Source organism: Candoia aspera, chromosome 1, assembly GCF_035149785.1.
Source record: "Candoia aspera isolate rCanAsp1 chromosome 1, rCanAsp1.hap2, whole genome shotgun sequence".
Taxonomy (NCBI): Eukaryota; Metazoa; Chordata; class Lepidosauria; order Squamata; family Boidae; genus Candoia; species Candoia aspera.
Window position 1 is genome coordinate 52,427,648 of NC_086153.1, and position 25,059 is coordinate 52,452,706.

Here is a 25,059-nt window from a genome sequence, read left to right on the forward strand (position 1 = left end):
GTAATAAGGCATCACAATTTTAAAAATATAGAAAAACTACAGGAATTAAACATTGACACAAAAACTAGAAAGGCTAATCATTTTTCTCCCACTCCACTAAGGCACTTGGGATATTTAAGTATTTGAGATATTTAAGATTGTGCGGGAAAAGTTATAGGGACATTATAATTTTATAACAAGGTATGCATTCTGTAGTAGAGACAGTAAGAGTTATCCTTATGCAACATGAGTTTGAAGTGTATACCTAAAAGACATATAACATATGAAACAATTGCAGTCAATAGTTGCCCATCATTCCTGAGAAAAGAAGATTAAGAACTTTCTTATTATTTCCCACCTGAAGAGTTTAAGACTTAAAGCTCATTGTTTCCTTACCTTCAAATCCAATACACTGGTCTTACCTATCCATTCATAGCAACTCATAGCATAAAGAATTATTGTATGAAATATTTAAAATACCTAAAACTGTAAATCCTAGAACAAAAACAGAACCCCACATCTAGATATACAACTTATTCAGATAAGATATAGATACACACAGTGTAGGCAGATTCTACAGTGGTTGCCTAGCTACTAAGAAACAGACAAAATGATTGTACCATAATATAGCATAAATATAGTCTGGAAGAACCATCAGACTCTTGAAAGACTAAAAAGTTTATTTTACCTTCTTTTTTTGTAAGAAAGTCTCACAGTTTCTGTATATTTCACTTAGTATATTTTATTAACATTACTTTGAGGTTAAGACATGTTAATTGTAACGCTGCTGTAAAGCAGGGAAATAGCATTGCAGAAGGCCTTAAAGACCTGACTGTTCTCCCAGGCCTTGCAATAGGCTGGATGGAATCCCTTGTGTTTGATATATGTTGCATAAGCTTTTGTGTTAATTGTCTGGATTTTGTTTATTTCTCTTATCGTATTTTTATTTCTCTACTGCATTTGTGTTTTGTTTTTTATATGGTGAGTTGCCCTGAGCTGCTATGGATATGGGTACTACTCAGTTTAGTTTCTACATCAATATGGTTGATGGACTTTCTTTCCTATCATATACAATTGTATCTTATTCAGTGTTTCCCCATTTCTGCAAATACAAAGACCTGGATCAAAGGCAGAGAAACTTTGAACATGATGACTCCATGCTATCTATTTATTTTAGTGGTCATTGTATGGGGGATGTAGGATAGCAGTAGATATACATCTTTGATAAGTTTTAATTAGGCTTACAGATGCAAGAACAATTCTTAACCTGCTCTTAATGTGAGAAAGTTTCTATTTGACACCAGAACCAAAGAAAATAGATAATAAGGTGAACCCCTCTTGATACTGATTTTAAAGTATTCTTGAATGCATAACATTAATTCTGAATTAAGTCATGATTATTTCTATAATTGAAGGAAATAATTCAATTAGCTTGACATCCTAACTATTTACACTCTGCAAGTCTAAAAAGAAAGGAAAAATACCAAACATTTAATTTTATCCCTCAAATGAAACAAACAATAGACTATTCATAGTTAAAATGCATTTTGGCCATTTTAATTGAAAAAATATCTGTAATAAAGGTACTACTGTACTAGAAGCTATAGCTAATTGTTACATCTTTAAGCTGTAAGCCTTGCCCCCCCACCCCAATCTGTCACTACTAAAAGGTGTATGATCCATAAAATAAGATGCTCTGGCGTACTAAACCTTGGCAAATGGGCAGATTATCCCATGTTCCATCATCTTGACATACTGACACCATGTTGTCTAAATCAGAGTAATGGATCTGGAATCCTTCATGACAGCTGATTATTAATTTATCTCCAGTCCTGTAAGTCTTGTTCTGAATCTCTGCATCTTCAACAGTTGGAGCAAGGCAATCTGTAGCTTCATAAAGAAATGTTATATTATTATCTTAAATTTGAAAAGGTTGGCTAATGTAATGTAAGTTTTATACCCATAATTTTCTACACTATGCTACATTTCCTACATTATGTTAGAAAATTTGCAATTTAAAAAAAAAGTTATTTCTTATTTTTTGGTCATCAATATTGTATCAGAACCAGTACATGGGTACACAAGTATACACTTATTATTGTTGCTGTTCTTCTTCTTCTTCTTCTTCCCCCATAAAGAAGTGGTTAAAGCAATTTACAGAAAAGAAAACAAATTCCAACACCCTTCATATAAACATACTTCCAACAATATAAAAGCAGCAAACAGAAAAACACAAAGCACTAAGAGAATACATAAATAAATAAATAAAATTGAGCCATATGTGAAATTGACAATCAGCTAAAGATCAATTTATTTAACTGCTGGCAAAAGAATACAGATAAAGAGGAAGCTGACTTAATCTCCACATGTAGGGTGCTGCCACTAAAAACAGTTGCTTAAACAGCAGTGAAGTTCAAATTAGAGGAAATTACTGCTAAATTAAATAGTAATTTAGGGTTTTAAGCTAGTACCAGTCTGGTGAACTATGCATAGAGACAAATTGGGAGCAGCCAACACCAGACCAACAATCAAGCAGAAAACAATCCCCTAATCAAGGAACTACCAAGGAGACAACCACACCCCCACCAATACTGGCAGGGGAAGCTACTGTATATAAACAGAGAGCAAACCCCACACTCACTAGCACTGATGATGTTACCTAGTCAGGTAACGAAATGTCTGCAACCAAACCACCAAATTCAGAGAGCACCAAAGATTCCACATTATATCAGTACTTCATCCCAGTCAAAATAACAGCAGAATTCTGCACTAGTTGAAATTTCCTGGTAGTTATCAAGGTCAACACCAACTATTTGGGAATAACATCATTTATTTATTAAATTTATGCCCCACGTTTCCTCTAAGTAGCTTGGAGCTAAAATCAGCTCACAGGAGGTCAATTTGTTGCGGTTGCTAAGATGTGCAAAAGATACTAGTGAGTATTTGCTTGTAAAAAGAATACATGCTAGGAAAAGCCAGACCTTGCTTGTTTCATTTATTTATTTATTTGGCATATTGGTTGCTTCAGTTGTAAGCTCATTTGTACCTATGTTACTTTTTAATACTGTTGTTTTATTCATCTTATATTTTCATAGAAACACATTCATATTTTTCTATGCATGTTACATGCTTAGCATTTCTTATATGAGAGAAAACAAAGAGGCCTCCAATCAGTAACCTGATTTATGATTTTTTTAATTTATCAATTTGTATGCCACGTATGAGGGCAGTGAATAGAGAAGTGAGTGTTGCAATTGTGAAACCTGTAGAAGAATGGTGATGAATGGTGACAGTGAAGATGATAATGTGAAAGGATGTTGATAATGGTATGGCTCAGAGATAAACCAGTGAAGACATGAGGAAAGAATGCAAGCATGTGCATATAAGAAATACCTTGTCCGAAAGTGGCCGGACAGGTCATTAACATGCTAAGAAGCACACCTTCCATTAGGTAATTCCCCGCCTTAAGGTGGAGATGATTCTTAGGAAGTAGAAAGTATAACTATATTAGGTAAAAACACAAATGTCCGCATACCTGAGAGATACCTGAGACCATTGCAGCAAAAATTATCCAATTACTACTTTTTGCTTGTAACCATTCCTTCTTGAAAAAGTGTAAATCGCTTGGTTTTTGAGAAGTTCAGGGTTCCTCTTTTGGGAGAGGAATCCCATTTCACTAGGTACCAAATAAAATGGAGAAAAGTTTTCTCGTGTCCAGAGTTTTATTGGATTGAGCTTTGGGCTTATATATTTTACCACAATTTGTGGCCAACACGTAGAGCTACTCTAGTGACTAAGGCAGTATACAGACTGATAAATAAATAACATAAATAATTGAAATTAATGCTCAGTCATTATAGCCATACAAATATATAGTCATACAGACTGAAAATAATCTAATGAACAAAATTATATTTAAATGTTTAAGAAAGAGTAAGATTGCATTTTAAGGGAATCAATGAATAATTTGTTCTATAATCTCTCTCTTTTTATAAAAGGTCAAGTATTAAAAAGAAATTAATACCATGCTTTTCATTAAAAAGGATTTGAAGAGATTTCTTTAACTTCTTCCTGAACTATATATGATTTATCAATTATTAGTTTTTTGTTATATATTTCTGTATATTAACTTTCTCCAATGAATAGATAGTAGATCTTTGTGGAGTAGCCTCCAACAATTTAGGAAAGTTATTTAAGCCAGGAAGTGATAACCTGCCCCAAAGCATTTAATATTCTTTTCAGTTGATTGGCAATTATGAACCAGAATTCTTCAAGTTTTGCATGAGGAAGGTTTCCTTCCTTCCTTCCTCTCTTCTCACCCTCTCTCTCATATACAAAGACACAGGCAAAATGGTAAGAAAAAATTATTACAAAGCAAAAAAAGGAAACTAGTGTATATTTGTGTGCGTCTGCCAAATGACAACATAAAATAGGTGCATGCATTTTGTGTTGTCAGTAGTAAATTTCCTAATCTCAAGACTGATGAATGTGAGGTAGTAACACCAAGCAAAAGGATAGTTGATCTAGGGCTTTTTTTAAACCCAGAAAACAATATGTTTATAGAAATAACTCAGTCTGCAAGTATGGGAATATGTTTTTAAATACTGGCTAAAGCTACTCTTTGCCCTAGTCAGATCTGTATCTGTAATTTTACAATACCATTTCCAAGCCTCCTGGCTGAGGGCAAATGGAAGTAAACTTTTAGTTTATGGGTTTTCCCCAGAGTTTGTGCCACAATAGGGTTAGAGATTATGCAGTGTGTCTAGGATAATGATTTGCAAAAAGTATTCCACATTACAAATGCTCACATGTTACAACTTTGGCAGCACCAAGGAATAGCTATGATGTAGTTCATTACCTCTTCAACTTCACCAGAAAACTATGGCCTGTCTAAACTCCCTCCTCTTTGCCTTGCTCGAAGACAGAACCTTCAGATTCTCTTTGTACAACATTTGTATCCACGTGGTGTAGGAAAGACAGAAACAGTGGCTCACATGCAAGTGTCTGTGCTATAGGGATTTTTTTCAAAAACAAATTGCTTTCCTTTAGCTGGTATGCCTGGCAGGCCTGAAATGTGTGTTATCTCCTATCTGACTACTTTCCAGAAAGGACATTGGCCATTGCCAAATTCTGTGCCAGGGCCTGCAGAATTCACTAAACAATACTTACATTGATAAAAAATATTAGGATGCTTACTCCATGTTTTTATTAAAAATCAATGTTTCCTTTGATCAATTATTGCAATAGTAAATTTGATTTGATAGAAACAGCAGTTGATTATAAAAGTTAAAACACAGTTGAAAAACAATAAAATTAACTAAATGCTTCCTTAAGGAGCAACTTTTCACACCATTTAAGAAAAAATTACACATGGATCACACGAAGTTGATACATCTATCTAACTGGTGTTAAAACCTATGACTATATGCTGCTTCAGGTAGCTAGGTGATCTAAAGTAGTGCTCTTAATGATGACCAGAGCAAGTGGAAAGATTGCTATTTAAGAGGTTGATTCTTAAAATATTCAGGTCCTGAGCCCTGTAATACTTTCAAAGCCAAACAGCAGCAGTTTGAATTGAGCTGGAAACAAATTTAGTATAATTAAGTTAAATAGATATTTTTATTTATTTATTTATTTATTTTTATTTTTCTATCCCACCTTTATTATTTTTATAAATAACTCAAGGTGGTGAACATACCTAATACTCCTTCCTCCTATTTTCCCCACAACAACAACCCTATGAGGTGAGTTGGGCTGAGAGAGAGTGACTAGCCCAAGGTCAACCATTTTTATCACAGCACTGAGTCGGTTCTTCATTTTAAAAAGAGAACTTAGTTAACTAACATAGCTTGGTTAGCACACCCCAAAAAAAAATTATTTTCAAAACATATTGCTATTCCCTTATTAAAATGTGGAAGTCATGGTTGAATGATAACTTGCTTGTGTCAGCACAGGCTACAAGAAAATCTTATTTTATGCGTATGTCTATTCTTGTCAGACTATTTATTTATTTATTCATTCATTCATTTTCTATCCCGCCTTTATTATTTTTATAAATAACTCAAGGTGGTGAACATACCTAATACTCCTTCCTCCTCCTATTTTCCCCACAACAAGCCTGTGAGGTGGGTTGGGCTGAGACAGAGTGACTAGCCCAAGGTCACCCAGCTGGCTTTCATTCCTAAGCTGGGACTAGAACTCACAGTCTCCTGGTTTCTAGCCCAGCACCTTTTGCATCAAACATCAGATTATTTTAAGAGAAATCTCATATGAAGTGGGATACAATAATCAAATCTGGAAGGAGCTATTTAAAACTGAGTAACTGTGCCAGGTATGCCTTTGTGAGGATAGCAGCAAATGGGAAGCCAGGTAAAGGTGGAAAAGAAAAAAATACCAGAACGAAGAGGATCCTGAACTACAAATCTGTTATTTTAGGAATGTAACTCTTCAAAACAAACTGAATACTGACTTAGGTAACTCACCTACCAACAGTATTTCCATTCTGTGCTTATATTCTATGCCTATATACACCTGAGATCAGATGAAGTGAAAGAAAATGCTGGTATCATCTGAATACTACTGATACCAGAGTCCAAATTCCCAAAGGCTTCACCCAGCAATTTCATGCAGATGATGAACATATGGGACTTTATGGAACATTTTAGGACGCTGATTAAGAGAAAATAGCGCCCCCCCCACTCCCCATCCCAGTAGCCTTGTCTGTCAGGAATGAATGGAATAATTTACACAGTACCACCAGCCACCATCCCAGAAATATGCAGCAGTTGAGGGTACAGAATACAACTGAAATATTCAGCAAAATCAATAGGGTTCCACTCTTCCAGCTATTTCCAAAGACAAGTCATACTCCAGAAGTACTAAGGCAATTTCTGTGTTAAAACCAGAGCAGAAAAGGATCTAGGCAATCAGATTTATCCTAAATCTCCAACAAAGTATTTGCTCCTACTTTCTCCTTTGCTAAAAAGAACAAAAATGTATATGGTCCAGCCTGCTTCTAAATATCTGTTTGTTAAAAGATGACCCTGTAGCTCATCATTATGTTTAAACGATGGTCCACTTCCTGGCAAGGCTGAGCTATACTGATGACCATATAGACATTACAGATAAAATTGGGATAGATTCTAGAGGTGAGAGAATATAAAATGGAAATGCATTAAAATGAAGCAGCTTGCAGCACCCTTTTAGAAATAATCTTGCACAACCTCTTGTGAAAATTTTGCATATAAAAATGTGCTTAATAATTTTATTAAAATATATAGATTTGCTTATGTGGTAAACAGATAATGCTTAATTTTTCTTAATATGGTTGATGCTGAAAAGTTTTGATTCATGATGTATCTAGGTAATTGTTAGAACTAAAATATCACATATATGATGGAATATGAGGGTGACCTTGGAAAACAGAGGGAAGCAATGCTGTCTGGGGAATGATCAGATAAAAGGAAAGGAAGTCCATAAGAGGGTAACGGTCTAAAGAAGAAACTTAGGAAGGATCTGCCCTGAACCCTCAAGTGATAAATAAGGAGGGCGGGAGATTTGTACCTTCAGACTTGCAAGATTCTGTTAATGTAGCCTTACAATAAAGTAGAATTAGTTCATCTAGTTGTGTTTCCTGTCTAGTTTACTTGGAATGGCTGACACATAATACAGATGAAGTTGTACTAATTTTTTTCTAAATCAATTTATATCTAGTGGGGTCAAAATGCACATTCACTCAAGATGCATATTCTGATTTATGCCAAAAGCAAATTCATTCCCTTCTAGGCTTCCCCCGTAGCTGAAAGACATGCTCAGCTGGTATTAATGGTCACAACTCTACTCATAGATCACAACCTGATCTTCCTTTGACTACTGCAATACCCTGAAAAACAATTCATCAGGAGGACTGTATCCTGAATATTTTCAACATAATTTTTTCTACATGCAAATAAACACACCCGTACTTATATTTTTTATATTCTTAATTATAGCAATATCAATGAATAGATACCCAGCAAGTCAATACAGAATACATTGTTTAATAAATGTTGAAAATTTCACTTGTACATAGACTTACATGAATATATTGATAATTTCCTTGTCTAACTCTGCTCCTCTCAAAGATTCCATAATCAAAAATGCACATAAGAAATAATTATACTAAAAAGAAAACAAATTTTTACAACCACAGATGTGTTCCTAATATAGAAATAAATTATAAAATGCAATAATAAAATAATTTTATCTGCCATTCTTTTTCACTTCCAGATGAATTTACAACATTCCAGTCACACATAACTGATTTAATATTCTGATTCACATCTACTCTTATTATTATAAATTAATCATACTGCCCTTAAAATAGAACTTTAAAGTTATATAAATAACATTTGAAGAATAATTAAATGCTGAATTTGTATCTGTTTTATCGGGATGGTACCAACTGCATCTTTCATCTACAATTTTCCTATTATATAGCTATAAAATATATCATATTTGTCAGCACACAGAAATATTTTAAAAAGAGCTCTTTTGGGAGTAGCAGTTTCTGTGTGTAGACAGAGCATTTAGGGAATTCTAATTTTAGTGGTCAAAATGGAAATGAGATGCATATTTTTGCTTGGACACAGTGATAACACCTCTTCCTCCCCCTCTTTATTTGTGAATATGCAGTATTAAAATAAAAATTGTTTGAAAATCTTCACAGAAATAATAACTCTCATAAACTGGAAGCACAGACACAGCACAAATATGGAGTTTTTTTACAAATGAAATTTGCTAACAGTTAAGTTAGACTTACCTTCTTGTAGGCACACGGGTTTATCACTTGGCTTCCAGCTTAGGGAGCCATTAAAATGTCTCTCACAAAGCTTTTTGGATGGACCCTTAAGCCGGTATCCTTCTTGGCAATGAAACCGGACAACTGAACTTTCAAAGAAAACACCTGTGCTGGGTATTTTATATCCATATTCGGGGAATCCAGGATCAGAACAAGCATGGAGTTCATCAAAACCTACATCAACAAAGATGGAAAATATTTATGTTCAGTCAGATAGTTATACACTATTCTTCCTTATCTCTAATATCTGCCAAACTGATTCCAAAACTTAATTTGTGTGATTATTTCAGAAACTAATAAGTAGAACCAATAACAAGATATTTCAGTTAATTCCCAAGCTTGTGTTTAGTCTGCATGTTGTGCAGATACCACCTCATTCTGCCATTTTAATTCTATGTTCAGCATATCATTTATTTATATGTGTACATTAAACCTTTATAGCAGCAAATAGTGCTCAACATTATAAGCATTTTTTTAATGTGTGCCTTTTAGTCAGTCTTAACTCCTGGTGACTACATGGAGGAGTCCATCCAGTTTCTAGGCATATTTTCAGAAGTGATTTGCATCACCTTCTTCTTAGGACTGAGAGCATCTGGCCCCAAATCACCCAACTGGCTTCTATTCTAAAGCAGGACTATTATTCGGGTCTCCCTGTTCCTAGTCTGGCATTTTAACCACTAGACTAAACTGGTTTCCAGCAATAAAATACAAAATAGCAAATCAAAAACTTAGCAAACACAGACAATATAATCAATCAAACCAGTAAGTTGAACAAAGTGCAATACATTTTACACTAACCATGGCAATTTAGTTCATCATGACAATTTAGCCATTTCTGAGTTGAGCTTGACTCTTGGTAACTTCATGGAGACATCTATTTAGTTTTCTTAACACAGCTAGTTTGCCATTTTCTTCTCCTGGTATGCTTTTTCTATTTCTACACTAGACAACTTCCCTAGTATTCCCTGATGGCCTCCCATCCAAATAGCAACCAGGTCTCATTCTGTCAAGCTTTTTGAGGTCAGCCAAGGAAAGCTACAACCTCCAATCTAGGTTGACAATCAGTCAAAGGTCTGTTTTAAAAAATATTTTGGCCACAGTCACTAGAGCACAGGTTAAACGGCTTTCCATTTGCAGCAAGAAAGCTACTAAATTCAAATACATTTTAGATTTAGATAAAAAAGCACCTCTCCTGAAGCCTGAACCCTAAGACTTTGTTAGGTTCCTGTGGAATGCCATTTTAAGACAGATTAAAATATTTTCAGTTATAATTCTGTTCATGACAAAGAGTACTCAGTAAATAATGTGCTAGAGGGTTGATCCCTTTCCTAGAGTGAGCACCACTACTTCATTAAGAATTCAAATCTTTATTTATGTGTAACAGAGAAATACAAAGATCTAGAAGAAAGTTGAAAAGAAAAAAGAAAGAAGAAACAACTGCTTTTTGAAGAGGTTGATCTCAGTCACTATCAACTCAGGGACTAGTTCATCCCTCACCCCCAAGATCTCATACAAACATATATAAACCAAAACAAGTTTATACAGCTTAGATCTCAATCCATGAAATAAAACAGAATATATACTGCAGCTAGCTTCCTGTCTAAATCCACTAAATATGGTCTTACTGCTGCTGCCTGACATGGGGCTTTCACCCTTAAACTGCTTTCAGCTAGCCTTGGAGGAAAAAAAAATCACAACCCCCAAAAGACAAAAGCAAAATGGAGACTTCCCTTTCCTCTTATACAAGCCTATTTGATTGGTCCCTAGCATTTGATTTTTTTTCCAGGCTTCAGTTGTTTCCACCCAACACCTGGATGGACAGGTCATCTCATTTTCTTTTAGCCTTTCAATATCTGGACCTTTTGAAGAGAAATTTCCCCACATACATTATGATGGTCTAGTCTCAGATTTTATGAGTTAATGATTGTGCTGTTTCAGCTTTATTAGAGGTATGTCAGCCAAGACCTAACTTTTTAACAATTGATTTAATTCACATCATTGCTCTGATGAATTGTTTATTCATAGAGTATGTGCAAAAATTCACCAAATCAACTTGAAAAAAGGGGAGATTTTATTGTATTGCATTTGAATCAAATCTTCACACAGCCCTAGGCTTTACATATATTCCATGCATGCTTTATTCAAATGCTATATCTATTCACAACCATCTAGTGATCACAGAGTTAAGACAACTATGTCATTGGGCACAGTCATGGAAAGCAGGCAAGATATCACTTCCCTACGGTATGAAAAAGAGAGACTGGGGAAGTATCTTCCAGACTGAGTCAATTATAGTAAGGTCAGTGCCAGGTTTCATTTTCATTGCATGTATAAAATTATTTATTTAGCAATTATACCTTTATGAAACTTGTTGAACTACATATAGTGCTGTTTACAAAGAAGCTTAATGCAAAATGAAAATAAACAACTTTCCGGAAAATGAGGCTGTCAAACCTGAACACTTGCTGAATACCAAAACAGTTTCTTAGATGGAATAGCAGGAGGATAGTAAAAACTACACCAGTGAGAAAGGCCTAGAAAATTCAAAAAGTTATCATATACTAGCTGTACTATTTTAATTATACCAGAAAAGTATATGCACACTAAACATAAAAGTTTTCTATTCTGGATGCTTATGCATTTATTACTATGTCAGTGTTACCACACTGATGGCACTTTTCAAACAGTCTGTATTCCGTTGTGCAAATATGAAGACGGAAATGAAGCAAACGATTGCTATTCACATGGGAGACATCTTACAGAGAACCTTTAATTCCTAAATGCCACCAAGAGCAAATGATGTGGAGACATTTACACACACACATATTGGAATATACAGCAGAATCTGCCTATATCTAACAGGTGATAGATAACGGTAGTGCAAAATATAATAGTAGTAGTGAAAAATATTATTATTGGCACTGACAGAGCATCACAATCCAACTCTGCATGTCCACTTTAGCTTTTCTTCACATTTATTATTTGTAATCCAATTTATCTTTTTGCGAATATGACATAAGCTGTATGATTTACCGTTTAACTCTATATTATCACTGTGATTTGTCTGTATATTTGTAAATGCAGCACATCATGCACCACAAAGCTAAACATTCTTTAACATAATTTTTATTAAAGGAAGATTTTACAAAGATTTTAAAAACCACAGAAACATAGAAGAACAAACAGAAATGGAACCCTGGTTGAGAAACCCTGTTTCAACTATACACCCCTTAGGAAATGTCGCAAAGCAGCATTGGTAACAAAGCATAAGCTAAGAAAGTATTAGGCGAACCCAAAGTAATGAAATACTTGCTTGGGTGTTTGTTGTTAAAAAAGCAAATCTGTGTTTGTAAAAGAACGTTCCTGAGAGTGGGAACCTGGACAAAGCAAAAATTTGTGAAGCAAATCTTTTTTTTTTAAACAGAAAAAAATGTTTATTTAAGGAAACACATGAAAGGGATTGGCAAAGCTGAGCACCTAGCTAGCCATATGCTATCCGGAGGAAAACCAGTAAGCAAAAACACTCTGCCAATGTGAGCCTAGGAATAAAGTCAGGAAGAAAACCAGATTGCCAATTTCATAGGCAAAATGAAAGACAAAGAGAGAACACAGAGTCAGTCCATAACTACCTACGTATACCCCACCTGAAGGATGGACGGATCTTGCCTATAAAAGTAGTAAAGTTAACAAAACAGATAATTATATATAACCATACATTGGGGAAGATAATTATACATAACGATCAGACTAGGTTACCAAGGTATAAATCACTACACCATATCTGAGGACCTGCTGGAAGAGCTAAATTTCTACAACTTTACAAAAGCTCAACAGGGTTGGGAGTGAATGAGCCTCAGGGGAGATGCTGTTCCACAGAGAAAGCACAACTCTTAGGTCCCACAAGCCTTTACAGCTAGGGACTGGAGCACACCTACTCTTTCAGATTTTAAAGGTTGGGCAGAAGCAACAAGACGACTGTCAGATTCCTCTGATCAAAAGGTTCTCAGAACCCCTTATCGGAGCATCTTCCATTACTTCCTTATCAATGGGGCAGACTCTCTATCGCCAGATGGGAGGGGGTGTTAGGTTGGAGTGTGAATTGCATTATTATGGCTACAGATTTATGATGGTTCACATCAAGGCCAGTCAGTAGAGATACACCAGCAACACCACCTGGATGGGAAAAGGGGGTGACATACTTTTGTGGGAAAGGAAGGCAATCAAGGGAATGTAGTTTTAAATGTATGTTTTAGCGGGAATTCTCCATTTGCAGCTTTACCTCTGTCCTAGTCAATTCGCTTCATTAAACAGTTAAAGGATCCTGGTCTCCTGACTGTCATTGTGTGAATGCTCGAATGATCTAGTGCTGACATTCTCAATCTCAAAGGTACCCAGGTCCTAAGCCATGTAGGAACCCACACCTTTAACTGCCCCTGGAATCCCACTGGTAATCATGCATCTCATAGAGGAGAGATGTTACATGGATAGTTATAGTTTGCATTCTGGACTTAATAAGGGTATTAGCCAAACAGGAGGTGACTATGGTAAGAGTCACTATGAAAGGGGCCTCCCAATCCAGAAAAGTAAGCAATTAGCACACCAAATAGATTGGACCCCCAAATTTCTTATCAGTTCTACCTGGTGTAATCTTGTCCTTAAGATGTTCCATTTGTTTCTCAAGCCACATAAGGACCCAAGATGCCTTAAAAACGGTTGCCATCCTAACCCTTACCCATAAAATGCTTGCCTGCCTAATATTAAGGGCTAAATAATAGATAAAGTCAGCTGCTTATATACGAAGACCAGAAGCATCTTCCCTGAAATAGCCAAAGGCAATACATGAAGCTGCAGAACAGTCTCTGATCTAGCATCCAGAGTGGAGAACTGTTTTAAACAATATAGAGTAAAATTGAATAGCTGATGTTGAACTGGGTGAGCTTTTTCTCCTAGCTTTTAAAGAAAGACGACTTTAAAGTGCAGGCCACTGAGATGCAATGCCAGCTTTAAAAAAGTCATTTTAAAGCTGGCATTGCATCTCAGTACCCTGCACTTTAAAGTCATCTTTCTTTAAAAGCTAGGAGAAAAAGCTCAGCCAGTTCATCAGCTATTCAATTTTACTCTATATTGTTTTAAACAGTTCTCCACTCTGGATGCTATGAATCTACAGATATCTTCTGAGTTTAATTCTGTGAAGATCCCTCTTGGGTTCCATCTCCTCTTCTTGAGGAGTAATCCTCCAAGAGAGGGAAGTCAGCATGAGTATAAGATAAATATTTTTTTACAGATGACATCTGAAAGACAGATAACTGATCTTTTAAGATTTTTCTATAATGTATATTCTTTCAAGGAAATTATGGCAGGTCTTTCTCTACATGCAAGCAGTACATTGTCGTATCTCAGTGAGTTCATATGAATAAATATGAACAAAGATGCATAGGGATGCAAAAATCCCAAACTAGAAACATGCAATTGGCTTCAGATACAGTAACGATGAGTGACAGAAGAACCAAGTGAACTAGCTCTTACGGTTCAGTAAAATGCACTTTGAGAACTTCAGATTTTCATCAGGGTTTGGAAAGTAAATGTAAGAGGGCAAAAAAGAAAAAGAAACAGCAGCAGTTATTTTTCTCCTCTTCCCTTACCCTCCCTACAAACAATATGCAAACAGAAATGTGTATTTTCTGCAGTCAAAATTAATTTCTTCATACACTGTCTCAAAATGAATAAAATGTACAAGATAATCCTGGTTATCCAAAGTCTTGTTACCCAGCTTCACATTTCTGCCCTTGCTAAGTAAGTTTCACAATAAAGCTTCCAATCCCCCACCAGAAGGTATCTGCAATTTTGGTCTGTTTTTTACTTATTTAAACATGAGGAAAATGGTGGGCAGACCTTTGGGTAAAGGCTTTTTTCTAAGTCTCATTTTTAAAATCTCATTATCTTTGGACAACCCATGGATAACATGAACCATCTGTATATAATACAATAACAGTGTGATAATGCAGTTGAAACAAGGTTCTTAAGCAAAATTCAAAGTGCTGAACATTTAAATCTTTTTATTTTCTCATTCTGTTTTGGAATGATAGTACCTGGGCAATCTTGCCTCAGCTTGGAAGCTAAGCAGGATTGAGCCTGGATTGTACTTAGATGGGAGACTTTCAGGGAATAACGCAGCTATAGGTTAGACTGGAACTCTTTAAAAAGCTGGCATTATTTGTTTGCTTGTTTTGCTTTGTTTTCAGTTAAATACATTTTCTAAATAACAACAATCTAAATTTTGGGAAGAGAATCAAAGCCTAATCACATTCAGATTCAGATAGATATATAATGACTTAAAATGAGAAGAACAGCCACAATCAGTGTATAGATCTACTACTTTTGGTTCATTATTTTGACAAATCAAATTGGCTGATAAAAATATTCTAGCTGATTACCAACAGCAGGGAAAATGCATACAAATGCTTGGAGAATTATTTTGGAGTGAGATTGGGGTAGAAAGACTACTGATGTTGTATACATAGGCTACTGTAACCATTTCCACATTTAAGGCTTTTTTTCTCTCCTATCACCCCCACTTCATCCCCCAAATCTGCTCCATGTGTCTCCCAATCTTCCAGAGCACATCAGAATCCATACCACTGGTGCATACCACTCTGCCAGCACAATTGTACACTTGCAGTTCTGATTTGTAGGATGGTGACAGAAGCAGTCAGGACGCAAGACTATTCCTTATACTGAAAAGTTTTATTGTGAAGGTTTCCAGATTAAGTCTTCTACCCCTAAATTGAAGTTCCACCCTCAGTTGTAAAGCTTTGTTTTACATTTTTCTGTTTTACCTTAAGACTCTATCTGCCTTGGCAGCTTCTGGTGGGGGATTGGAAACTTGAGACGTGCCTGAGATCTCAGCAGTAGACCAGGCAGCACGGACATTTTTTGGGCTCAGGCAGATCTCCTGAGAGCTCAGAAGTGTTCTCCAGATTAAGGAGAACCCCAGGAATCACCCCATTTGTTCTCCAGACAGCTGGACACAGCCAGAAGGCCACAAAACAGCATTTCGCGATCAACTGGTAAGCTAGCAGCTGGGAGGCAGGGTTGCCATCCTTTCCTGCTGAAGCCTCAAACAGCCCACCCCATTTCTAAAACACCATTTTTTCTTTTTATTTGTTATTAAGGCTTTTTGCAACAAAGAAATGAGGAACCTCTTGGTGATTTTCATTACTTTTGGAAGTTATTAACTGGTTAATTTGGCTTTATTTTAAATATACATACAGTGTATGTATGTGTATATGTATGTACACACACACACACACACACAAACCATACATGGATGATACAAAAGAACCTGGAATTGATGGAATGCTACTACAACAGCAGACCTAATGAGAGGGGATAGATGAAACACATGAGGGAACTATGGATGGACAGAAGACCTGCATCCACACTAACTGAGAAACAGCTAGTTGCCCAATGCTTCAATATAGTTAAGAGGAAGCTGGTCTCACAACTTGAGATACACCAACTACACATTATATCCCAGACTCAAGAAGACCCGGAAGAACAACTGGATGTGCAGCCAACACCTGAAGCTGGAACTTCAGTGCCACCCCTCCATTACAGAGCACAGCAGCTGATATGAGGCAAAAGATCATGGATAAACTAGCTGCAGTCAACTCTCAAGACCGATTACCAAGGCTCAGTGGAGAAGTACCATCAGATACTATGCTAAAAGATGCCAATAGAGCCCTCGCAATAATCCCTACTACCACTATAACTCAAACCAATAAACTAGTATACGCTACAGCCGCTGTAATCCTGGAGATGCTTGGCTACATGATCAAGAAGGAGTACATACCCCCTGTGGAAAATGAGGTTGGAGGCTAAGATCAAGGCAACTTGGACAGAAGTTAGTCAGCTGGTGGAACTACAGAATGGTGTAGAGATTAAGGATAAGACTTGGCTACTGGAACAATACAAGGGCCTGACTCCATCTGAAGCCCTAGAGACTGCTAAACAAAGGCTCACAGCACTGGCTACCAGGCTAAGGAGATACACTAGAGAAGCAGAGGCCAAGAAGATAAATGCCCTGTTCACCAAAGAACCATCCAAGGTGTACTCCCAACTGCAGTGCAACAACACAGTAACAGCAGAGCCACCAACAGCAGAAACTGAACAGTACTGGAAGAACACATGGGAGAAAGAGAAGACACATAACACCAGTGCAAAGTGGCTGCAGGACCTGAGAGTAGACCATGGAAATCTCCCAGAGCAGGAACCAGTCACCATCACAGTAGAAGACATTCAACAGTGGATCAAGGACATGAAGGGCTGGACAGCACCTCACCTGGACATGATCCACACCTACTGGCTAAAGAAACTAACAGCAGTGCATGAATGCTTAGCAGCACAGATGAACCAGCTGCTACCAGCAGGCTCCCACCCAGACTGGCTGACACAAGGTAGGACAGTGCTGATCATGAAAGACCCCAACAAGGGAACAACACCATCCAACTACCAGCCAATAACCTGCCTCCCCACAACATGGAAATTCCTATCAGGCATCATAGCCGCCAAGCTGCAGGACCATATAGGCCAGTACATGAGCACAGCTCAGAAGGGCATTGGGAACAATACTAGAGGCTCCAAAAACCAGTTGCTCATAGATAGAGCAGTCACCTGAGACTCAAGGTCTAGACAGACCAATCTGAGCACATCCTGGATTCACTACAGGAAAGCCTACGACTCAATGCCACACACATGGATCTGTGAATGCCTGGCACTATACAAAGTCAACAGGACACTAAGGACCTTCCCCAAGAACTCAATGGGACTGTGGAAGACAACACTGGAAGTCAACTCAAGGCAGCTTGCACAAGTGGCCATCAAGTGGAGCATATACCAAGGTGATGCACTGTCCCCACTGCTGTTCTGCATGGGCTTGAACACTTTCAGCCAGATTATTACAAGAACTGGATACAGATACAAGTTCAAGAGTGGAACTACCATCAGCCACATCCTCTACATGGATGACATCAAGCTGTATGCTACGACTGAATGAGACATTGACTTGCTGATCCACCTGACACGGATCTACAGTGAGGACATTGGGATGTCATTTGGACACATTGGGAGAAGTGTGGCCAGATGGTAGTAAAGAGAGGGAAGGTAGTTAAGACTGATGGGGTGGAACTACTAGCAGGCCACATAGCAGACATACAGACCAGCTACAAGTACCTTGGTATCCCACAGACACATGGGAACACAATGAGGAGGCAAGGAAGACAGCAACATCCAAGTACCACCAAAGGATATGACAGGTCCTAAAGAGCCAGCTGAATGGGAAGAACAAGATCCAGGCCATCAACATGTATGCCCTGCCAGTCATCAGCTACCCTGCCAGTATAGTGAGCTGGCCAAAGGAGGACAGGGGAGCTGCTGATGTGAAGACCCGGAAGCTCCTCACAAGGTACAGAGGCTTCCCCCCCACCCTCAAATCCAACACCCAGAGACTGTATACCAGGCAGAAAGAGGGAGGGTGGGGTCTGATGAGTGTCCAAGCCACTGTCCTGGATGAGATCCAGAGCATCCAGGAGTACGTCAGTAAGATGGCCCCTAAAGATGAGCTGCTGAGAGAATGCCTGAGGCAGCAGCAGACATGGGAGGAAGATCAAGCAGAGGAAGTATCATGGCAAGACAAGACCCTACATGGGATGTACCACTGAGAGATAGCTGAGCTGGCTGACATTGGGAAATCCTACCAGTGGCTGGAAAGGGCTAGACTAAAAGACAGCACTGAGGCACTGATCATAGTTGCACAAGAACAGGCACTAAGCACCAGATCCATAGAAGCAGGGTTCTACCACACTAGACACAATCCCAGGTGCAGACTGTGCAGAGGCCTCAGAGACAGTCCAACACATAGTGGCAGGGTGTAAGATGCAGGCAGGAACAGCATACACTGAACAGCACAACCAAGTAGCTGGCATTGTATACAGGATCATCTGCACAGTGTATGGGCTACACCCTCCCAAGTCCGGATGGGAGATTCCACAGAAGGTTGTGGAGAATGACAGGGCTAAGATTCTGTGGGACTTCCAGATCCAGACAGACAGGCAGGTACTGGCCAATCAACCTGTCCTAACAGCCAGGAAACACGCTGAGACAAGGAACTGGAATCTAATGTTTATTGCTAGTACATAACAGGAATCCTAACAAACTGAAGAAGCATGGGAAAAACCCAGACATATAAACCCCAAAGGTTAAGGCGGTCCCGATCTGTGTCTCTTTGAATGGCTGCCCAATTCCTCAGTGCTACGCATGCGCTTAACAGTCTGGATGGGAGCCCCCTGCTCGCCATCCTTACTCATGACATCACCCTCCCCTCCAGATTCACATTCCATTTCAGCCCCCTCCCCTCCAGAGTCTTGGTAAGATTCGCCGTCTGCTTCTAAGGTCCCATGGGAACTGGGCAATGATGGGAAGTCTTCAAAGGAAAACTCCTCTAAGGGCGAATCAGTGCTGCTCTCCAGGTCTGATAACGCTTCTGGCCCAGGTGGCTGCTGTTGGGAAATAGCTAGATAATTAGAAAAGTCGTTCCCCCCTCCCCCCTGGGAAATGTAAGCCTGAGGTGGAGGGCTGCGGCTCCCCCACCTCCTCTGTAACTGGAGTCAAGGCTTCAGGCTGCGGGGGAGGTGCACACTCACGAACTCTTCTGCTTGGGATTCTTCGGCCTGCTCAGCCGAAAGAGGAATCTCAGGTAGAATGCGAGGCTTGGGTTTGTGAGGAAAAAGCTGATGGAAACGATGAACCAGTGCTGGAGCATGTACATCTCTGGCATTCTCCCATGTGCGCTCTTCCTCAGGGTACCCTTTCCAGTGTATGAAATATTGGATGCCCCTTCCCCTCCTCCTAGAGTCCAGAATGTCCTCAACTTCGTATTCCTCCTCCAAACTTCTCTGGTAGACTGCCCTGGGATCTCAAGACTACTGGCGGAGCTGCTGCTGCTGCTGCTGCTGGTGCCGGTTGTGGGTTAATCGGAACTGGTTGTTGTAACTGCTGTAGCATGGCAGCTTGTAATGTGTTGATCTGGAGATCTACTTGTTGCTGGTGTTGTTGCAGGGCTGCTGCCAATTGTTGGATGGCGAGCCGCATTTCTTGGTTTTCTGAAGACATTTCCAAACGTCTCTCCTTAATTTCTTGTTCCTCCCTCTTTCGATGGGAGTAGGAGTTTGTTAGGATTGATGTCCTAACAGCCAGGAAACACGCTGAGACAAGGAACTGGTCTCTAATGTTTATTGCTAGTACATAACAGGAATCCTAACAAACTGAAGAAGTGTGGGAAAAACCCAGACATATAAACCCCAAAGGTTAAGGTGGTCCCGATCTGTGTCTCTTTGAATGGCTGCCCAATTCCTCAGTGCTACACATGCGCTTAACAGTCTGGATGGGAGCCCCCTGCTCGCCATCCTTACTCATGACACAACCAGACATTATGGTAATAGACAAGGACCAGAAGACAGCAGTGGTGATAGATATAGTGGTGCCAAGTGACAGCAACATCAGGAAGAAGGAGTATGAGAAGTTGGAGAAGTACCAGGGCCTGAAGGAGTTCCTTCAGAGAGAGGATGTGGAAAGTGAAGGCCAAAGTGGTCCCAGTGGTGGTAGGGGCACTTGGGGCTGTGACCCCCAAGCTGGGACAGTGGCTCCAACAGTTCCCAGGAACAACATGAGAGTTCTCTGTCCAGAAGAGTGCAGTGCTAGGAACAGCTAAGATACTACCCAGTACCCTCAAACTCCCAGGCCTCTGGTAGAGGAGCTGAGGTTGAGGAAGACACATACCACCCATATGGGTCAGAAGATAATTTTTTATATATACAGGTATATATATTTATCTCTCTTTTCTTATTAAATCATATTGTTGGATTTAAAGTCTTTCGCCTGTTTACTATTATTTTTTCAAAGTTTGAAGGATTACAAAAGAATTACCCACTTTGTTGAGTTTGCAGAGCTGAGCTTTGCTCTATATGCTTTCGTTCCGAGAGAATGGCTTTGTTTATTCTCACTCTTTCACCTTCATTTTCCCTTCTGCCTAATATCCTGAGGCACTAAAGGACTCCACAACATTCTGTGGAGGAATATGGAAGATTTTAAAATATATTTTTAAAGAGTTGTATCTTAAGATTACTCATACGTTTTAGAACATGTGGAAACTAAAGGCTCCCAGAAACTGAAAAGGAGGAAAGTTATTTCATGAATAATGTTCCTGTTTCAAAGAAGAAAATGAGGAGTAACGTCCCAAACCCAAAAAGTGAAGGGAAGAAGATTCGCCTCTGGAATGTCAGTTTTGAAAAAGGAAAAGCTTTGGGCATAAAGGGAATGGAAATGGAATATCAAGATCAAAAACAAGATTTAAGGCCCCAAAGGTGGAAGGTCTTTGAAGATGAGTGGGACTTTACAAGGCAGGTTGAGGTTTGCAAGAAGAAAGCCCTGTGTGTAACATTGAGATATGTAAATGCCTTAGTTTATTTTGAAGTGGGTTAACTGCTTTATTGTGTTTATTAGGATGGTCTTTTAAACATTTAGACAGATATTTTTGTTTTTGGGACAATGAATTTATTTTGGGTAAAAGGATATTAATAAGGTTATTGTTTAAATGTGTAATGGTGGAGATATGTTTAACTATATAAATGCTTTGGTTAGGAGTAAAATTGTAATGAAGAAGGATAATATTTGATTATCTGTCTATTGGGGAAAAATTATGTTATAAAAATGTTTCTTTTATATATTCATCTCGAGGGAAAAATTGTTTTAGAGGAAATGTTATATTGAGAATGGAAATGTTTTAGAGAAGTAATGTTTATTCTAGTTTAAATTAGAGTGATTTATATTATCTATATCTTTGTTGTATAAAGTTGGAAGTCAGTATGTATGTAGTTTTTTTTGTATTTTTACACTTTTTAGCTCTTTTTTTTAACTCGTAGTTTATTTCATTTCTTATAGTTTTTTATGTATTTGTTGAAAAAAATTAATAAAGCTTTAACAAACACTCTCTTCCAACAACCTAAGAGACAGCTTTATACATGGACTTCACCAGATGGACAACACCAAAATCAGATTGACTATATCCTTTGCAGCCAAAGGTGGCGGACATCTATACAGTCGGTAAAAACAAGACCTGGAGCTGACTGTAGTTCCGATCACGAACTTCTTCTCGCACAATTTAGGATCAGACTAAAGAGATTAGGGAAGACCCACAGATCAGCTAGATATGAGCTCACTAATATTCCTAAGGAATATGCAGTGGAGGTGAAAAATAGATTTAAGGGACTGGACTTAGTAGATAAGGTCCCGGAAGAACTATGGACAGAAGTTCGCAACATTGTCCAGGAGGCGGCAACAAAATACATCCCAAAGAAAGAGAAAACCAAGAAGGCAAAATGGCTGTCTGCTGAGACACTAGAAGTAGCCCAAGAAAGAAGGAAAGCAAAAGGCAACAGTGATAGGGGGAGATATGCCCAATTAAATGCAAAATTCCAGAGGTTAGCCAGAAGGGATAAGGAATTATTTTTAAACAAGCAATGCGTGGAAGTGGAAGAAGACAATAGAATAGGAGGGACAAGAGACCTCTTCCAGAAAATTAGAAACATTGGAGGTAAATTCCAGGCCAAAATGGGTATGATCAAAAACAAAGATAGCAAGGACCTAACAGAAGAAGAAGAGATCAAGAAAAGGTGGCAAGAATATACGGAAGACCTGTATAGGAAGGATAACAATATCGGGGATAGCTTTGACAGTGTGGACAGTGAGCTAGAGCCAGACATCCTGAAGAGTGAAGTTGAATGGGCCTTAAGAAGCATTGCTAATAACAAGGCAGCAGGAGACGACGGCATCTCAGCCCAACTGTTCAAAATCTTGCAAGATGATGCTGTCAAGGTAATGCATGCTATATGCCAGCAAATTTGGAAAACACAAGAATGGCCATCAGACTGGAAAAAATCAACTTATATCTCCATACCAAAAAAGGGGAACACTAAAGAATGTTCAAACTATCGAACAGTGGCACTCATTTCACATGCCAGTAAGGTAATGCTCAAGATCCTGCAAGGTAGACTTCAGCAATTCATGGAGCAAGAATTTCCAGATGCACAAGCTGGGTTTAGAAAAGGCAGAGGAACTAGGGATGAAATTGCCAATATCCGCTGGATAATGGAAAAAGCCAGGGAGTTTCAGAAAAACATCTATTTCTGTTTTATTGACTATTCTAAAGCCTTTGACTGTGTGGACCACATAACAAATTGTGGCAAGTTCTTAGTGGTATGGGGATACCAAGTCATCTTGTATGCCTCCTGAAGAATCTGTATAACGACCAAGTAGCAACAGTAAGAACAGACCACGGAACAACAGACTGGTTTAAGATTGGGAAAGGAGTATGGCAGAGATGTATACTCTCACCCTACCTATTCAACTTGTATGCAGAACACATCATGCGACAAGCTGGCCTTGAGGAATCCAAGGCTGGAGTTAAAATCTCTGGAAGAAACATTAACAATCTCAGATATGCAGATGATACCACTTTGATGGCTGAAAGCGAAGAGGAACTGAGGAGCCTTATGATGGTGAAAGAAGAAAGTGCAAAAGCTGGCTTGCAGCTAAACCTGGAAAAAAACAAGATTATGGCAACCAGCTTGATTGATAACTGGCAAATAGAGGGAGAAAATGTAGAGGCAGTGAAACACTTCGTATTTCTAGGTGTGAAGATTACTGCAGATGCTGACTGCAGTCAGGAAATCAGAAGACGCTTAATCCTTGGGAGAAGAGCAATGACAAATCTCGATAAAATAGTTAAGAGCAGAGACATCACACTGACAACTATGTCTGCATAGTTCAAGCAATGGTGTTCCCCATAGTAACATATGGCTGCGAGAGCTGGACCATAAGGAAGGCTGTGCGAAGGAAGACCGATGCTTTTGAACTGTGGTGTTGGAGGAAAATTCTGAGAGTGCCTTGGACTGCAAGAAGATCAAACCAGTCCATCCTCCAGGAAATAAAGCCAGACTGCTCACTTGAGGGAATGATATTAAAGGCAAAACTGAAATACTTTGGCCACATAATGAGAAGACAGGACACCCTGGAGAAGATGCTGATGCTAGGGAGAGTGGAGGGCAAAAGGAAGAGGGGCCGACCAAGGGCAAGGTGGATGGACGATATTCTAGAGGTGATGGATTCATCCCTGGGGGAGCTGGGGGTGTTGGCGACCGACAGGAAGCTCTGGCATGGGCTGGTCCACGAAGTCACGAAGAGTCGGAAGCGACTGAATGAATAAACAACAACAATTTATTTATTACATTTCTTCACCGCCCATCTTGACGAATGACTCTGGGCGGTTTAATTTAATTTAACTGTACATTATTATGTCCTCTGTACAGGGACTTGCCAAGGCAGTCTCTGAGAATCGGAGACGATTGAATGGATTAAAAAAAAACTGGTATCTAAGGTATTTTATCCTATACTCTTATCCTGGATCTTATTTCTCTATTATTCTATAGTCTAATGTCCTGTCCCAGCCCAATCACACAAAATACACCAGGGAGGCAATTGTAAAACTTTACTGAGAAACTTGTGAGATAAACTTGTGAGGTAATGAACAGGTGGCAAAGAAGTGAGAGCGCAAATGCACACACTACAGAAACAAGCCCCCAGTCTCACAAGCTTGCCTTAAGGGAGTTTTCATGTTCAAACAAGATTAGTCAAGCGAGTCCGAGAGTCAAGAGTCAGGTCACAAGGTTTCCGATCAGGAGTCAAAGTACATGGAGTCTGGTAAGCAGACAGTTGTCTCCAACAATCAAGCTTGCGGCTCCCTTTTTATAGAGGCAGACCCGGGTGGAACTTATTTAGGAGGGCGGGGCTACTTTCTCACGCGCAGCCTTGCCGACCTCCACTGTTCCTCCCTCCTTTCCGCTCTCCTTTCTCGAGCACTGAAAGCGGGGTGGCAGCTCTGAGTCTTCATCCTCACTAATAAGCGGCGCCTGTGCCTGCTGCTCACTGACCAGCCCCGCATCCTCAGACTGCTCAGGCAGCTGTTTATCTAGAGCTGTCTGCTTGCCCCCTAATTCTACGTCAGAGGCCAGCTGCCCATCCTCATCGTCTGACTCTGACTCCAAGCCCGAACCCCCCATGGACTCTGAGCCTGAGCTCCCCATGACATTTAATACTCTTGCATCTAATGTGCCATACTCTCTTCTCCT

The 25,059-nt window shown here is 39.1% G+C and overlaps 1 protein-coding gene across 3 annotated transcripts in view; it reads right to left on the minus strand.

The window, feature by feature from the left end:
- Positions 1-25,059, minus strand: part of SUSD4 (sushi domain containing 4) — a 112,475-nt gene that overhangs the window by 41,308 nt on the left and 46,108 nt on the right. For 2 of the 3 annotated variants that reach the window (XM_063304023.1, XM_063304031.1), the window contains exons 3-4: positions 8,780-8,992; positions 1,690-1,869 (exon numbers count right to left, since the gene is read on the minus strand). In XM_063304023.1, the coding sequence (XP_063160093.1) occupies positions 1,690-1,869; positions 8,780-8,992 (393 nt within the window). The remainder of the gene's footprint in view (positions 1-1,689; positions 1,870-8,779; positions 8,993-25,059) is intronic. The other variant, XM_063304040.1, reaches the window with a different exon arrangement.